The sequence below is a fragment of the Sphaerodactylus townsendi genome, linkage group LG15 (assembly GCF_021028975.2).
Source record: "Sphaerodactylus townsendi isolate TG3544 linkage group LG15, MPM_Stown_v2.3, whole genome shotgun sequence".
NCBI lineage: Eukaryota > Metazoa > Chordata > Lepidosauria > Squamata > Sphaerodactylidae > Sphaerodactylus > Sphaerodactylus townsendi.
The window spans coordinates 2301827-2320186 of record NC_059439.1 but is presented as its reverse complement, the minus strand read 5'-3'; the positions used below and the strand labels follow the sequence as shown (position 1 = coordinate 2320186).

The 18360-nt window shown below is 48.5% G+C and overlaps 1 protein-coding gene across 1 annotated transcript; it reads left to right on the top strand.

The window, feature by feature from the left end:
* The first annotated feature begins 4237 nt into the window (after positions 1-4237).
* Positions 4238-17403, top strand: LOC125444858 (membrane primary amine oxidase-like). The gene is made up of 3 exons (XM_048517586.1): positions 4238-4294; positions 10765-10937; positions 15736-17403. The coding sequence occupies exons 1-3, from the start codon at positions 4238-4240 to the stop codon at positions 17396-17398; spliced, it is 1893 nt and encodes a 630-aa protein (XP_048373543.1). The 3' UTR covers positions 17399-17403.
* Positions 17404-18360: the final 957 nt, after the last annotated feature.

Genomic DNA, 18360 nt, shown 5'->3' with positions numbered 1-18360 from the left:
TCTTGGCTTTAGGAGCAGCAGTGATGTAGGAGGTTAAGAGATCATGTATTTAATCTGGAGAAACCGGGTTTTGATTCCCAGCTCTGCTGCCTGAGCTGTGGAGGCTTATCTGGGGAATTCAGATTAGCCTGTGCACTCCCACACACGCCAGGTGGGAGACCTTGGGCTAGTCACAGCTCTACGGAGCTCTTTCAGCCCCACCTGCCTCACAGGGTGTTTTGTCAGCCCCTTTGAGTCTCCTACAGGAGAGAAAGGGGGGATATAAATCCAAACTCCTCTTCCTCTTCTTGTTCTTCTCGTTCTTCTTCTTCGCTTCCTGTCTTCACTGAGTTTGATTTCTAAGCTTCACCATACTATCCATTTGCTTAAATGCCACCTCTTCCTGTATCTTTTTATTTTATTTATTTTGATTTATATACGCACAAGGGCTCAGAGCGGCTTAGTCATAAAACATAACATATAAAACTCGATTTAATAATTAAGATCAAATCCAGGTTGGAGAAAACACAATAAAATTAAAATCGACTAAAAGTTTAAAACCAGAATTAGAATTCAGACCAGCAACATATGTTATTGAAAAGCAGATAAGGGATTAGGCAGGGGTGGTCAACCTACAGTGCTCCAGATGTTCATAAACTACAATTCCCATCAGCCCCTGCCAGCATGGCCAATTGGCATGTTGGCAGGGGCTGATGGGAATTGTAATCCATGAACCTCTGGAGCGCCATAGGTTGGCCACCCCGGGATTAGGGTTTTAGGGTCAACAACAGATGTAATTGAAGCTGAAAACAATTACAGTTTTGGGCTTCAAACAAAAGCTTCACAGAACAACTCTGTCTTACAGGCCCTCCTAAGCCTCCAAATCCTGATGACCTGATGACAGTCTTGCTAGGCTGAGAAGATCAGTTGCTACTAGTCTCTGAACAGGCACTCCTGTGCTGTTGCCAGAACTTGCATGCGTCCAGAGCAAGTGGGAGGGAATTAGCACTTGAATCTATTCACACAGTGGCCAGCCAAATGCCTCTAAGGCAGGGGTCTGCAACCTGTGGCTCTCCAGATGTTCATGGACTACAATTCCCAATTCTCTCTCTGCAATCTGGAGAGCCACAGGTTGCAGACCCCTGGTCCAAGGCAAATCCCAAAAGCAAGATGACTGCGGCAGCATTGCCCTGCCTACGTTCCATAGCGCCTCATAGAATAGGCATGCTGCTCTGATAATGGAGAAAATAGGTATGCATTATGATTAGTAACCATTTTGACTTGGATAGTCCTATCCTCCATGAACATGGATAGTCCTTGGATAGTCCTATTTTCCATGAACATGGATAGTCCTTGGATAGTCCTATCCTCCATGAACATGGATAGTCCTTGGATAGTCCTATCCTCCATGAACATGGATAGTCCTTGGATAGTCCTATCCTTCATGAACATGGATAGTCCTTGGATAGTCCTATCCTCCATGAACATAGATAGTCCTATCCTCCATGAACATGGATAGTCCTTGGATAGTCCTATCCTCCATGAACATAGATAGTCCTATCCTCCATGAACATGGATAGTCCTTGGATAGTCCTATCCTCCATGAGCATGGATAGTCCTTGGATAGTCTTATCCTCCATGAACATGGATAGTCCTTGGATAGTCCTATCCTCCATGAACGTGGATAGTCCTTGGATAGTCCTATCCTCCATGAACATGGATAGTCCTTGGATAGTCCTATCCTCCATGAGCATGGATAGTCCTTGGATAGTCCTATCCTCCATGAACGTGGATAGTCCTTGGATAGTCCTATCCTCCATGAGCATGGATAGTCCTTGGATAGTCCTATCCTCCATGAACGTGGATAGTCCTTGGATAGCCCTATCCTCCATGAGCATGGATAGTCCTTGGATAGCCCTATCCTCCATGAACATGGATAGTCCTTGGATAGTCCTATCCTCCATGAACATGGATAGTCCTTGGATAGTCCTATCCTCCATGAGCATGGATAGTCCTTGGATAGTCCTATTCTCCATGAACATGTTCAGTCCCTTCTTAAAGCTTTCCACGTTTGTGGCCCCCACCCAGTCCTGGGGGCTGGGAGTTCCACAACTGAACTGTGCGTTTTATGAAAAAATACTTCTTTTAGTCTGTTTTAAATGTCTCACCCTTCGGCTTCAGGAGATGACCCAGTATTATGAGAGATGGAGAAAAACTTCTCCCTGTCTGTTCTCTCTCTCCCCATCGTGCATAACAAGATAAACCTCTGTCCTGTCTCCCTGACCCACCTCTTCTCTCAGCTGAACTGCCTGAAGCATTTTACACTGCTCCTCTTAGGACATATGCCATAGTTTTATTATATTTTCTAATTCTGTAATCCAGTCTCACTGTGTTTACGGGATGCCTTGTACTGTTTCTCACTGGCTATTTTTATTTTGTAAACTACCTCAGTCTTAGTGAGAAATGTGGACTACATACAATAAATAAATAAAATAAAGTAGGAGCAGATCTTGACTGACTGGGGAAAGCTAGCCCTAACGGTGGGATCCAGCAGGTTCTCACAGGTTCCCGAGTGTAGGTTACTAATTATTTGTGTGTGCCGAGAGGGGGTTACTAATTGGTGAATTTGCCACGTAATTTTTGCCTTAGTTACGCCCCTCCTCTCAGTGCGCAGAACTTGAAGCAGTCTAGCAGGAGGTGCGTGGCAGCCTGCACCTGCGTGCATTCGTTTCCCACCCAAGGACTGGCGCAGCGGCTGCGTCCTTGCCACAGCCCCGCCCAGGAATGCCCCACCCCTGGAATGCCTGGCCACCCCCCCGTTTTGCCCCGCCCAGCCCCATTGGCGCTATGCCACAGTTTGAATCCCACCACGATGGGAATCTGTTACTAAAATTTTTGGATCCCACCACTGGATAGCCCCCGACAATAGTTCAAGACAGAGTTGACTGCAGGGAAGCACTGGCAGCTACCTGAGGTACACCTGGTGAAAGGAGAAACAGGCGCACCCACTGAGTTGTGTGAGAGCTAATTCCCTCCTACTTCCTCTGGATGCATGCAAGTCCTGGCAACAGCACGGGAGTGCCTGTTCAGAGACTAGTAGCAACTGATCTTCTCAGCCTAGCAAGACAGCACTGGTCCTTGCCAGGGTTCGGAGGCTTGCTCACTTAGCCTGAGGATTCTTTTGCTTTTGAGGAGTGCTGTTTGGGGAGGGCATGCCATTGCAAATCTCCCCTCCCTGAAAGAAACTGAGGTGCTCCAAGGTCAGTGACAGATAGTAAGAGAAAGCCACCTGGCTTCACAAGATAACGGATATAGCTCTGTCTCTCATGGGACCAGGGTGTCAGGGGAACCTAGTTATCTACAAAGCATGTGAAATCATAAAGCAAAGAATGCCCCAGATGGCAGTGGTGACATATAGCAGGCTGGTTACATGTATCTTTTAGTAACATTGGTTTGTAGCTTCAAGCAGTTACATTGAGGTAGGAATGCATCTCAATCACATAGATACAATCCCCCTGACAGATGGGCCCTGATGGTTCAAGATCTGAAAGTCACCTTCAGAGGGGCACTGGAGAAGCTGCCATATTTCCTCATCCAAATTTATGAGCGTGGTGGTTGATATTTCCATCTGATGGAAGCTGAGTTTGATATGGGGGGCTGGTGGCAGAGGTGGGATCCAGCAGGTTCTCACAGGTTCCCGAGAGTAGGTTACTAATTATTTGTGTGTGTCGAGAGGGGGTTACTAATTGGTGATTTTGCCACGTGATTTTTGCCTTAGTTAAGCCCCTCCTCTCAGCAGTAGCGCACAGAACTTGAAGCAGTCTAGCAGGAGGTGCACCGGCGTGCGTGGCAGCCTGCGCCTGCGTGCATTCACTTCCCACCCAAGGACCGGCGCAGCAGCTGTGTCCTTGCCACAGCCCTGCCCAGGAATGCCCAGCCACACCCCCGTCATGCCCCGCCCAGCCCCATTGGCGCTATGCCACAGATTGAATCCCACCACCATGGGAACCTGTTACTAAAATTTTTGGATCCCACCACTGGCTGGTGGACTTATTTGACATGGGGACATCTGAACTAGAGGTGTTCAAGGACTTCATGTTGCCCCTCCGAGTTCTCTTTGAAGACCCATTTCAGGAGGAACGTGCCTGCACTGACCTGCAGATCCAACAGGATATTTGGTTAGTGAGCGCCTACATGAATGAATTCCGACTGCTAGCAAGCAAGGTTGCACGACTGGGTGGAGGCTGTACAAGGTGCAATGGTTTTTGTGTCGGCTCAAGAGATGTTGCAGGATGACCCCCCAGACACTCATGGGGTGAGTATGGCTAGCTGGAGAAGTCGAGAACTGCACCCTGACAGTGAAGCTGGTTAAGTAGCAAGGATGGCTAACCTGCCTAGGACAAGGAGGCACCTCCTCGAAGGCGGATCCCCATGGGTAAAGAACAGAACTGTTGGAGAACAGTGCAGATGGGCTTATGTTTGAGATGCGGGGACGAAAGACACCTGATGGCCACTTGCCCAAAAGAAAAGACCATGGAGAGACCCTGACCTCTGGAAACCTCAAAGGGGAGAAGCTGCGGCGGACCCAGGAAAGCAAAATGCAAGGCTATCCTACTCCAGGGCCTGAGGGTATTGATAGCTGAATGGCAGCAGCAACCTATGGAGAACAGCTCTCCCTTGGAAGTGTCCTCCGACAAGGAACAAAGTTGGAAATGGGCAGGACTTGCCCTAAACCAGTGGTGGCGAACCTATGCCAGAGGTGGCACTCAGAGCCCTCTCTGTGGGCACGCGCAGAGTGCCCCCCCCACACCACACATCTAGGCTGGCCTGGGCCGCTGGGCTCGATTATTAGCATTAAACCTAAGACCTAGTTTTGGGGAAGCAGTGTAGGTAACCCTGCCAAGAGCTGTTAAACCCCACTGATTTTAATGCGAAGAACTAAAGCGCGATCCTTTACCTGGGAGTAAGCTGGCAATGGGGCTTGCTTCTGAGTAAACCCTCCTAGTGTCGTGATTCACCCGTTGGAAGAGTTGCACAGTTGCTTCAAAGCAAAGCCACCGACTACCACCAAGCTTACTCTTGAGTAACGCATGCCTCAGAGCCAACCGTTTTTTCTAAACTAAAACCTCAGTATTCAGGTTAATATATGCCATTAAAGGTATTGTATTTGTATTTGTATTCAGGTTAAATTGCCGTGCTGGCACTTCGTGATAAAAAAGTGGGTTTGGAGTTGCAGTTTGGGCACTCGGTCTCGAAAAGGTTCGCTATCACTGCCCTAAACTATTTCAGCGGGGAGATCATAAGGAGAAGTGATTGGCTCAATAGGGCCTCTTTTTATACGATTACAGTTAAAGAACGCACAGAAGGGGACCATCACGGTCCTACAGGGAATTTTGAACTTGGGTTGTAGCTGATGCCTAATGAACCCAGCAGGGGCCACAGGGTTGGGTCTGGCCACGAAGGAATTAAAATACCTGCTCCAATTTGAACAAATGGATGGCCATCTGATGGCCCAGCAGTGGCGTAGGAGGTTAGGAGCTCGTGTAACTAATCTGGAGGAACTGGGTTTGATTCCCAGCTCTGCTGCCTGAGCTGTGGAGGCTTCTCTGGGGAATTCAGATTAGCCTGTGCACTCCCACACACGCCAGCTGGGTGACCTTGGGCTAGTCACAGTTCTACGGAGCTCTCTCAGCCTCACCTACCTCACAGGGTGTTTGTTGTGGGAGGGAAGGGCAAGGAGATTGTAAGCCCTTTGAGTCTCCTACAGGAGAGAAAGGGGGAATATAAATCCAAACTCTTCTTCTTCTTCTTCTTCAGACTCCAGTGACTCATGTGACAGACCCAGTAACGATGGGAGTGGGAGATCACTGGGAACTCCTCCCATTCGTGCTTGAACTGGTAGTAAAATAGTTCAAGGTGGTGGGGCTGGCTCGCAGAACCCAACCCAGATATCGGGTGGAACTCCAGGACTATTACCTTCCTTGGTCTCAAGTGCACAGAACATGTGGAGCTCAAACCCCAAGCGTTGACTAAGGGACCGGAAGAGAGCCCAAGTGGTAAGGGCAGACTGGTTGTCCTGGCTAGAGAGGGCAAAGAACCAATACCCCAAAGTATAGGGATCTAAGGGAGGGGTTTGTAGAGTGGGAGTATGACAACTTCCTCTCCACTCTAAAATGGACTGTACCCAGGGGTGGGATTCAGCCGGTTTGCACCACTTCGGCAGAACCGGTTGTTAAAATGGTGCTTGTAAACAACCAGTTGTTAAATTATTTGAATCCCATCACTGGAACCGGTTGTTAAATTATTTGAATCACACCACTGACGGAACCAATATGTTGGAGCTGGGGGGGGGGGACACACCTATATTCTATGGGACCCAAGGAGCTGGAATGCCTTAGAGAATTCCTAGACAAAAACATAGATCATAGGTTCATATGACTGGCATTCTCTACTGTGGCTGCTCCGGTGCTGTTCAGGACAAAGCAGGATGGAACCTTGAGGCTGTGCTGTGGCCTTAATGCCATTTTAATTAGGAATACCTACTTGCTCCCACTAATTAAATACCTTCTGACTTGTTTGGCCAAAAGGGAAATCTTCACTAAATTGGATCTTTGGGAAGCCTCCAGTTGGTTGCAGATCAAAGAGGGGGATAAGAACATAAGAACATAAGCAAGAGCCTGCTGGATCAGACCAGAGTCCATCTAGTCCAGCACTCTGCTACTTGCAGATGAATGAAAACTGCTTTTAACATCCATTTGGGACAGCTTGAGTATTTGGCGATGCCATTCGGACTAAGTGCAGCTCCAGGAGTATTCGTGAAGTTGATTAACGAGGTGCTCCATAAACATCCATACTGCAGAGTGGTGGTTTACTTTGATGATGTTTTAATGTACACAGAGAATTATTAAGAGCATGTAGTCAGAGGTGGGATCCAGCAGGTTCTCACAGGTTCCCGAGTGTAGGTTACTAATTATTTGTGCCAGGGGCATACCTAGGCAAACTGTAGCCCGAGGACAAAACTTGAGTTTGCCCCCCCCCCCAATGGGCGGCCACCCTCTCCCATCACGACCAAACAATGATTTTTTTGCACCAGGTCATTTCTAATCACCATCTCATTATAGAACATGCCTCAACGCAGCAATAGTCCATACCACTCAGCAGAAATCAAACATTTAGGCAATTTTTTCAAAATGCTTTCAAAATGTTTTATCACTGCTGTGAAAACGTTTACGGTGTTATATCCAGCACCTCCAATTGACCCCAGCATTGGAAACACAGCACAGTGCTGGGAGGAAGAGAGAGAAGGAGAGGACAGGGACAAATTTCAAAGTCATGTTTTCCACAGTAGTTGCACACATTGGATTTTAATACTGACAAAGGCACTTACTGACATGAACTCACAGTCTTCTGAAAATAACTTAACTTAGAAAACATAGTCTTGGAATAACCTTGAACAACTGCTTTTTCCTCTGAAATATGTTTAAAGCCTAGAAGGTAAGAAACTCATCTATGACACTAAGAAGGCACCCCAGATTACCTAAGAAGCCCAGTTCAGAACTATTCCGTTGTAGAGATAGAACCAGCCAGCTTTGCTGAAGTTTGGATGTCTGGGCACTCATTCTGTGGGCAGCAGCTTCACCTTCAACTGGGTGCCCCCATAGCATTTGCCCCTCCAAAGCAAACTTCAGCAAAGTTGACTGGTTCCTTTCAGGACACTCAGCAGCAGCCCTGAAGTAAATTTGGCGCCTCTACGCAGAGCAAGACCCCCAGCAGAGCACTGCCATTGAAATCTCTACCACAGAGACAGCTTGGCATAACAGCAAGCCTCACCCAATCCCACACCTCTCACTGCTTCAAATAGAGGAGAAATAGCAGCATTTTCCCCTCCAGAAGAACAGAGGCACACCCCCCCTTCCCTACTGCCTTCCACACACCTCCCTTTTAAAATGAAGCCACTCTACAACAACACCTAATGAACTACGCACATCAAGGGGGGGGGGCACATTTGCAAGCCCTGAATCTCCTACCAAATCCACACAGCACTACACCACAGCTGCAGAAACACAACTCCCCCCGCCCCCCAAAAAATGAAGTGGGATCCAAAATTTTTAGTAACAGGTTCCCTCGCCAGCTCCCCCTCAGCAAAGGGGGCAGAGGCATACCTAGGCAAACCTGAGCCCTGGGCAAAACCTGAGTTGGATGCCCTTCCCATGGGCAGTCACCCCACCACGACCCCAAAAATTTTTTTTGCACCAGGTCATTTCTAAATCATCATCACATTATAGAAAATGCCCCAACTCACAAATCTGAACACAGCAATGGTGAAACACACAGGTTCTTTGATAGAGACTGGGGAGATAAAAGGTACGAAAGGCTGAGAATCAATGAATTGCAGTACCTGAAAGGGATTAACCCAGTTCAGGGAGTGACATTTGTCACAATTGCTATATGGAACCTTCATATTCAAAGGCAGGATGCCTCTTGGGGAGGCGAGGGCGTGGAGATGGAAAAGCGGACCCAATTAGTAACCCCCTCTCGGCACACACAAATAATTAGTAACCCACTCTCGGGAACTGGTGAGAACCTACTGGATCCCACCTCTGGATCCCACCCCACCCCAGTTGGCCTTCGCTGCAAAAGGCAGGAATGCCTGTTTTCAGCTCTCATATACTTAAAAGGAACAAACCTCTCTGGAAAGATGCAAATAACGGTTTAATTTAGTTTGTTCCCTCCTCCTCTGTCCTTCTGGGCTGGCCACAAATTTACAAAACAATGGAATCAGACCTGAAGCCAACTCAAACAAACAGAACAAGAAGATTTGGAATGGCTCTCTACCCCCAATCACATTCTCTCTTGTAAGGTGGCTAAAAGGTCCTTTCCTTTCCTTTCCACCTTTGCTGGCCCCCCAACATCAGAGAGGCTGCCAAGCACATACGGCAATGCAGGGTAAATACTAGTATTGGGAGGGAGAGGGGATTCTTGGGGTAGGATTCTTTAGTTTTTAAAACTAAAGAATTTTATCTCAACCTATGCAGAGGGAACCTATCTTTGCGGATGCTTGCTGATCCAAGGACTGGGCTCCTTCAGAGGGAGACAGTCTGTTGGTTAAGCAGTTTGTAATGCCTCCCCCTCCCCCTCCTTTCTCTCCTGTAAGGAGGATCTAGGTGCAGGAAAATCAAGGTGGGCGAAAGGTCCTTTTCCTTTACTCCCACACATCTTTCCTGCTTCCCCCATCACAACAGAGCCCCCCCCCCCCAACAGAGGCAGAAATGCAAGGGGGGGGGAGGCAACCCCAGGGGGTAAGGGAAGAGAATGCCAGGGGCGGGTTTTTTCCTATTTTCCTTTGGGTGGGGGTGTTTGGGAATTGGGATCTCATTTTGTTCCTCCTTTAAAAAACTTTTTCAAGCTGCTCTGGATCCGGCAGAGATCTTGGGTTTCCCCCTTCCTTTAAAAACAAACAAACAACCTTTTCAAGCCTCATGCTGCAGCAGAGAGTATCCTGACGTCTCCGGTTTGGTTTTTTTTCTTCTTCAAGCTGCTTAGGGAGAGGAAATCTTGCAACCCCCCCCCCCCCTTTTTAACTTTTTCAAGCTGCAATGTGCCAGCCATGGAGGGAGACTGGGACTTGAGAGTCTCGTCTCAGGAGGGTTTAAAAAAAATCTTTTTCAAGCCACTGAGCAGCGGTGGCTCTTGGGGCAAGGAGGGAAGGGGGGGGGGCGATGGGCCTCTCTCTCTCCTCCTGTGATGAGGAGGCGGCTGCGAGGGCCATGGGCTGCTGGCAGCAGGACTTGGAGGCCAAAGCCGGAGCCGCTTCTTTCCCCACATGCCTGCGCTGCCTGCCTGCCTGCCTGCTGCTGCTGCTTCCTCCCAGGCCTGCTCCTCCCTTCCCTTCTGTGCTGCTGCTGCCTGGGCAGTCAGCAGGAGAGGAGGCCAGCATGCTGGGGCAAAGGGAGGCGGAGCTCCCCGTCCTGCTCGGGTGGCTGGCTTGCTTGCTTGGGCTGAGAGGTGGAACTGGCCCAGTGGGCCACCGTCCAAAGTGGGCGGGGCTAAGGCAGGAAACAGGGAAACAATCTGGTCCACTGCTTTCTCTACTGTTTCTCTGCAAAGGTTTGCTGGCGCCCCCACGTGACCAAACATGTGACAAAAATTGGTGCGCCCGGGGACAAAGGGTACCCTTGGTCCCTAGGCAGGTCCGCCAGTGATTTGTGTGTGCCGAGAGGGGGTTACTAATGGGTGATTTTGCCACGTGATTTTTGCCTTCGTTATGCCCCTCCTCTCAGCAGTAGCGCGCAGAACTTGAAGCAGTCTAGCAGGAGGTGCACGCATGGCAGCCTGCGCCTGCGTGCATTCGTTTCCCATCCAAGGACCAGAACAGTGGCTGCGCCCTTGCCACAGCCCCGCCCAGCAATGCCCCACCCCCAGAATGCCTGGTCACGCCCCCGTCGTGCCCCACCCAGCCCCATTAGCGCTATGCCACAGTTTGAATCCCACCACCATGGGAACCTGTTTCTAAATTTTTTGGATCCCACCACTGGGTGCAACCCTGTGCCTACTTCTCAACAAAAATTTCATATCAAGGAACAAAACTGGGCCATCTGGAGAAAGGAAGCTGCAGTCATTAAATTCACACTAATAACCGGGAGACATTGGCTAGAGGGGAGTAGCCAGTCTTTTAAAGTGTGGACTGATCGTGAAAATGTAGAGGTCTTTTGAAACCCCTGAAATTTGCCTGCTAAACAGTTATGATGGGTGGATTTTTGTTCTAAATTCAATTTCACATTAAAGCCCTTGCCAGGGGAGAAGATCTTCCTGGCAAATGCTCTGACCCGCATGCCACATTATGAAAGCAAGCAGGAAGAGGTGGGAAACACGGTGCCTCCTCCCCAGCAGCTGGGGCTGGGGTTAGTTACCTGGGGGCAAGCGAAAGAAAAGCAGCAGAATTCGCCCTCTGAATCAAAGTAAGTAAAGCTCTGGAATAAAACTCTAACACAGCGTTTCCCAACCTTTTCGAGGTCAGGGTACCCTTGACCTCACTCTTCATATCTGAGGGTACCCCTGCCGCCACCCTCCACCTTCCCCTCCCATTGCCCCTGCTTGCCACACACCCCACCTTCCCCTCCCAGGGTGAAGGGTAGCACTGGGGGTGGTGGTGGCTGCTGACCTTGTGGCTGGCCCTGCCCCATGGGCCAGCTCCATGTCCTTACTGGCGCCGGTGGGAGACGCCACAAAAATGAGGGGGCGGCGGTAGTGTTGCCGCAGTACCCCTGGGACATGCTCACGGCACCCCAGGGTACCACGGAACCCTGGTTGAGAATGGCTGCTCTAACAACTGACCCACCCCTGCAGCAATCAATAAAAGAGGCCATGCAAACAGATGGAGGCAAAAGGACTGGGCAAAGAGCAGGAGGAAAAGAACCCATCTCTGGATGAAGAAGAGAAGAAGAAGAGTTTGGATTTATATCCCCCCCCCCTTTCTCTCCTGTAGGAGACTCAAAGGGGCTGACAATCTCCTTGCCCTTCCTCCCTCACAACAAACACCCTGTGAAGTAGATGGGGCTGAGAGAGCTCAGAAGAACTGTGACTAGCCCAAGGTCACCCAGCTGGCGTGTGTGGGAGTGCACAGGCTAATCTGAATTCCCCAGCTAAGCCTCCACAGCTCAAGCGGCAGAGTGGGGAATCAAACCTGGTTCCTCCAGATTTAGAGTGCACCTGCCCTTAACCACCACACCACTGTATGCCCGAGTCCCTGAGGGAAAGAGTGCCTAAGCCACGCCCCCAAACCCTGTAGGGGCAAGAGATAAACACAGCTGGTTGGCCAGGATCTTCCACTGCATAAGAGCCCCGAACTTGCTGGTTGTCTCCCATCCAAATGCTTAGCTTCTGAGATCAGACAAGATGGGCCTTTCATTCCCTAGGCCTGTTGAAAATACTGAATTTGCTCTCTTGTGGGCATCGGACTGTTCTCATGATGTTTATACTTGTATATTGTTTTTAGTTTATTGTATCGTTTTATTGTGTGCATACAGGTAAGCGGCTTCAAGTCCCTTTGGGAGGCTGGCGGGATAGAAATATGATATGTAAAGTTGTGCCGTGACTTCAGAGCTGCGGGACATTTTGGCTTTGTAAAGACTCTGCATGTAGCCCACCAGCAGTTCTGGTAGAAACTGCTCAGGGGTGTGTGGAAACAGGTGTGTGACGGAGTAATGGCCAAGAGGGGACGCAGGAAATCCCCTGGCCCATTGAACCCTTGCAAGCGCCCCAAACTTCCTGGCCTGTCATTTCCACTGACTTTATTAGAAGAAGAAGAAGAAGAAGAAGAAGAAGAAGAAGAAGAAGAAGAAGAAGAAGAAGAAGAAGAAGAAGAAGAAGGAGGAGGAGGAGGAGGAGGAGGAGGAGGAGGAGGAGGAGGAGGAGGAGGAGGAGTTTGGATTTCTATCCCCCCTTTCTCTCCTGCAGGAGACTCAAAGGGGCTGACAATCTCCTTGCCCTTCTCCCCTCACAACAAACACCCTGTGAGGTGGGTGGGGCTGAGAGAGTTCTGAGAAGCTGTGACTAGCCCAAGGTCACCCAGCTGGCGTGTGTCGGAGTGCACAGGCTAGTCTGAATTCCCCACAGCTCAGGTGGCAGAGCTGGGAATCAAACCCGGTTCCTCCAGATTAGATACACGAGCTCTTAACCTCCTACGCCACTGCTGCTCCTTACTTACTTACCTGCCCCTCAGGAATGGGTGGAAATGGAACCTTCCCCAAAGTCACATTTCAAAGGCTGTGAAGGAGTCCCCCTGTCACAACCCCAGATGTGGTCATGATACCCCATGACTCAAAAGCTGGCTGATTGAAATCGAACAAGGAGGAAGGCTGGATCCCACTGTTTACCTCTCCTATCAACAGGTATCTAAATTATGCTAGAAATCTTTAGCTGGTCTAATGCGTCTGTGTTTAATTTCTCTTTGCCTTTGCCTTTTGCCCCATTGATTTACTCCCCAGTTAGGAGTCAATATATGCCAGATTCCACCTGCGTTTCACCTGCAAATAAACTCCTTTTGTTTCTCAAATGAATTGTTGCTCTGAGCATTGAGCCATGTTCCTTAGACTGCTCAAGTTTTAACTATCCTTCCAAGGTTTCTCCCATTTGCAGACTGCCTTGCCCAGGGGTCTGCAACCTGTGGCTCTCCAGATGTCCATGGACTACAAATCCCATCAGCCCCAATTGGCCATGCTGGCAGGGGCTGATGGGATTTGTAGTCCATGAACATCTGGAGAACCACAGGTTGCAGACCCCTGCCCTAGCCAAAGTCAGTGGAACCCTTGCAGACTCCCTAGCTAGCCAAAGTCAGTTGAGGGGTATAACTAGCTGAGGAATTGCACCTGACTGAAACCCCTGCTGTGGTGACAACCCCAGTCTCTTCACTCTTAGGCTCATTCCGCACATGCAGAATGATGCACTTTCAAACTGCTCTCAGTGCTCTTTGAAGCTGTGCAGAATGGCAAAATCCACTTGCAAACAATTGTGAAAGTGGTTTGAAAACGCATTCTTTTGCGTGTGCTGAAGGGGCCCTAGTTTATATTGGATTTTTCCCCCCTAGCCCTTTCCTTTATACCCAGTTGGGCACATCCCCTTCCACTTATTATTATTATGGTAGATTTCACAACTGCCAGATCTTTAGCTGGTTGTTGGCCTTCATTACAATTCGGGCCTCACCCAGAGGCCCAGGAAGTTGTAGTGTATCGGCATAGTATTCGTGCGGATCCCAGCAGGGCTGCCTTCTGAATTTGACAGATGTTAATTTTGTCAATTCGAAGATGTTTCAAGTGCTGCCCTAGCGTTTTCGGGATGGCACCCAGTGTGCCGATTACCACTGGGACGGCCTCAGCTGGTTTGTGCCATAGACGCTGAAGCTCGATTTTCAAATCATGGTATCTAGCAACCTTCTCGTGTTCTTTTTCAATGACCCTGCTGTCACCGGGGACTGCTATGTCGATGATGGTCGCTATCCCCTAGGGCAGTGATGGCGAACCTTTTCAAGACCGAGTGCCCAAACTACAACCCAAAACCCACTTATTTATTGCAAAGTGCCGACACGGCAATTTAACCTGAATACTGAATACTGAGAAAAAACAGTTGGCTCCAAAGTGCGCATTACTCGGGAGTTAGCTTGGTGGTCGTCGGTGGCTTTGCTTTGAAGCAACTGTGTAGCTCTTCCAACGGGTGAATCACGACCCTAGGAGGGGTTACTCAGAAGCAAGCCCCATTGCCAGCAACCGAGCTTACTCCCAGGTAAAGGATCACGCTTTAGTTCTTCGTATGAAAATCAGTGGGGTTTAACAGCTCTTGGCAGGGTTACCTACACCGCTTCCCCAAAACTAGGTCTTAGGTTTAATGCTAATAATTGAGCCCAGCAGCCCAGGCCAGCTTAGATGTGTGTGTGTGGGAGGTGGGGGCAACTCTGTGCATGCCCACAGAGAGGGCTCTGAGTGCCACCTCTGACACCCGTGCCATAGGTTCGCCACCACTGCCCTAGGGTTCAGTCACTTAAGTCACTACAGTTCCAAATAGGAAGTTGGAGTTGTCCAGGAATTACAGCTGCTCCACAGATGATCAAGATCAGTTTCTCTCGAGGAAATGGGGCAGCGTTGGAAGGTAGACTCTCTGGCAAAGCTTTTCCACTGAGCTTCCTCCCCTCCCAAACTCCACAGTCCCTCAGCACTGTGCCCATCTTTAGAGTAATTTCCCAAGCTGGGGTTGGAAGTCCTATTTCCAAAAAAAACCCCAGTCTGGTGGAATCCTTCCTTGCTGTTACAGAAGTATCAGTACAGGCTCTGTTGATACCTAGTCAGGTTACATAAGCTTTTTCTTAAACTGTCAACTGCACTTTATTAGTTGTGAAAGCTTCTGTTCTGTTCTGTTCAACAGGAAGTCAAAACCTGAAGCAATAAGCCAGCCCTGGCCAGATACAGCTTAGGAGAAAAAGTACAATCATAACTTCTGCCTTTGCAGGTTACATGGTCCCAGAAATCTTAAAATCTTCATAATTGTTAGCTCAGATATATTCCAAAAGCAGATCTAAATTTCATACCTTACAGACCCCACGGAGTATTTCCACAAGGAGTATTGTTTCACATAGTACCCCTTTCTGGCCTCCCCTTTCCACCACATTCTGAAATGCCCCCCCAAATCTTGTTTCAGGGATGCTAAGCTGGTGTTGTGGGGTATGTGCACATAGGAGTATGTCTTCCCTCCTTCTCGTGATCAGGCTGAGATTATGTTTGTTGAGTGATTTGATTTTGCAGTTTACTGGAGAAGTCCCGATGACATGGGATATGGCATAAGGATAGGAAAAAATGTCTTCTTAGTCTTAAAATATTTTAGTCCGGAAGAGGTGATGCTTTTGCAACAAGAATCTGCCAAAAGGAGACTCGGCTGGGCCTTTCATTCAATTCATTTTAAAGGGATTGTTGCAAAATCTCTCTCAAGTTTCCCTGTACCTGGCACCACCTGTATCCATTTAAGTCTTGTTAAGTCTACTTTAGATGTTATCTGTGTATGTATCCTACAACTCATTACAAGATACTTTTGAACATGTCTGAGGCGTATTATGAGGTGGGAAGGCCCTGTTGATGTCTTTGTTCAAAGTTTTTGAGAAATACTGAGTGGGAGGAACATGTTAGAGCAAGGAAAGGGTAGATATGTGAAACTCATTCACATACAAGGTCTCCTCCCCTAATTCAGGCTTTATCTTCATCTCACACTCTACAGTTTGCTTCAGTCTGCATTCTCCCAACTGCGCTACAAATCCCAAGAACCTACCATGCTGAAAACGAACTGGAAATTGGTTTGTGCCCTCCTAGCTGCGTGCACAGCAACGGCTTTCCTCATAGGCTGGATATTCCAAGGAAGACGAGAGAAGCCCCCTGTTTGTGAGACCCAACACCAGGATCGGTGCTCAGGGAAGGTACGCCAAGATGGACACGGCTCGGTCTTTGCTGACCTAACTCTGGAAGAGTTGTTGCAAGTCAAGAGGTACCTGTGGAACAACCTGGGTGTGCCTTTGGTGGAGCCCCCTCAAGCCAAGCCATCAGACAATTGCATTTATTCTGTCGGCCTTCATCTTCCCCCCAAAGCGGAGGTGCTGGCATTCTTGGACCACCAAGGCAGAAAACCCCCACGACAAGCTCTAGCTGTGGTCTATTTTGGAAACCAAGAGGACCCAAATGTCACGGAATATGTAGTGGGTCCTCTTCCAAAGCCAACATATCATCAAGATATCACAATTGAGAAGTATGGAGGGAAGCTACCATATTACCGAAGATTTTTTTTGATCAGTGAGCGAGAAGAAATATCTATTTTCTTCATGCGTGAGGAATATCCTAGAGCTCCAAACTTTATGCACCAGGTACTTGATTATAATGGAAGAAACCTTATGGTGCTCCCTGCTCTGCCACCAGGATTTAAATCGGGAGACAGAAAAGTCTGGATGGGTCATTTCCAGAATGTATCTGGTCCGTATTTGCATCCCGTTGGGTTGGAGCTGCAAGTGGATGTTAGCAGCTTGGATACTTCTGAGTGGCAAGTGTTGAATGTGTTCTACAATGGACAGTACTTTGAGGACATGGAAGACCTTGAAAGACAGTTCAACGAGGGAAGAGTTCGAGTGGCCAAAGTGAAGAAGGCTCCTCTTGACGGGGGGTTCTCATCGCTGAAACCAAGAGTCCCACCAGGGTGGCCAGGCCCTTTGCAATACGAGCCCCGCGGTCCCCGCTACTGCGTCAGGCACAACCAGGTCACCTTCATGTCTTGGAGTTTTGCCTTTGGAATGGAAGTAAACAGAGGACCACGGATCTTTGATGTTAGGTTTGACGGTGAGAGGATAGCCTATGAGTTAAGCTTGCAAGATGCTGCTGCCCTCTATGGGTCCAATTGTCCAGGGACAATGACTACCCGGTACATGGACCTAAGTTTTGCCCTTGGGAGAGATGCTGCCACCCTTACTCAGGGAGTGGATTGTCCTTACTTAGCTACGTATTTGGATGCGCACTACCTACTGGATTCTTCGTTACCTGTCACTCGCAAAAACTCTATTTGCATCTTTGAACAAAATGCTGCGATTCCAATACGGCGCCATTATGACCAGTCGGACCCTAAATTTTACGGAGGGCTGGTTGATTCCGTTCTGGTCTTCAGGGCCATTTCTACAATGGTGAACTATGACTATGTCTGGGATTTTGTGTTTCATCAAAATGGAGCTGTTGGTGTAAAAGTACACGCTACTGGATATATTATGTCTTCATTCTTCTTCGGTGATGGCGCAGATTTTGGGAACAGAGTCCAGGAATTTACACTGGGAACAATGCACACTCACAATATTCATTACAAAGCGGACTTGGACATTGGTGGTAAGTGTTGTTTTCTGTTTTTTTGAAGAAATGCAACACTCTGTATGCCTGTTTGGTGAATATTTAAGTTGAATCTGGAAGACTTAAGTATGTTGAGTCCCACAATCTGATGGTGAGGTGAGGATTAAGAGGCATCCAAGCTATCCCAAACGGGTGTCTGAGAGCTGGCTGTCCCGTCCATCCCTGGAAAAGGGATGCAAAGTGTGCTTCCCTTCAGTGCAGCTGTTTGCAAGAAAATTGTCATTTTTCCTGGGAGTTCTCAGTGAATAAAACTTTCTGTGTAGTAAAGTTGGACTGCCATCTTCAGGAGCACAGGTGTGAGGGAGAGTATGCTGTAACGATCAGTGGTGGGATCCAAAAATTTTAGTAACAGGTTCCCATGGTGGTGGGATTCAAACAGTGGCGTAGCGCCAATGGGGCTGGGCGGGGCACGACGGGGGCGTGGCCGGGCATTCCGGGGGCGGGGCATTAATAATTTCTCTGTTACTATAAAAAACTCTTACTGTAACAAAAAGTTCCTAATTTCCAGCTGGTATCTTTCTGTCCATAATTTAAACTCATTATAGCAAGTCCTATCGTCTACTGCCAACAGAAACTACTCCTCCTCCTCTAACTGACTGCCTGTCAAATACTTAATACTTTCAAATACTTGATTTTGTTTCTAGAACTCAAAAGAAGGATGCTTTCCTCAAACAAGGAACTTTACCATATTTCTAAAACATGTTTTTAAAGCAGCCCAACAGGGAGAATTATCCCGTTTTCTACCTTCACTAACCAGCCACATAGGAAACAACAGGACTTGATGATTTTTGGACCTAATGGAATTTCTAATGGCAAAGCAGACCCAATTAGTAACCCCCTCTCGGCACACACAAATAATTAGTAACCCACTCTCGGGAACTGGTGAGAACCTGCTGGATCCCACCTCTGGCAACGATGGACAGTGAGCCATAACAACCCCAAGTGCAGTGTATGTGTGGGCACTGTG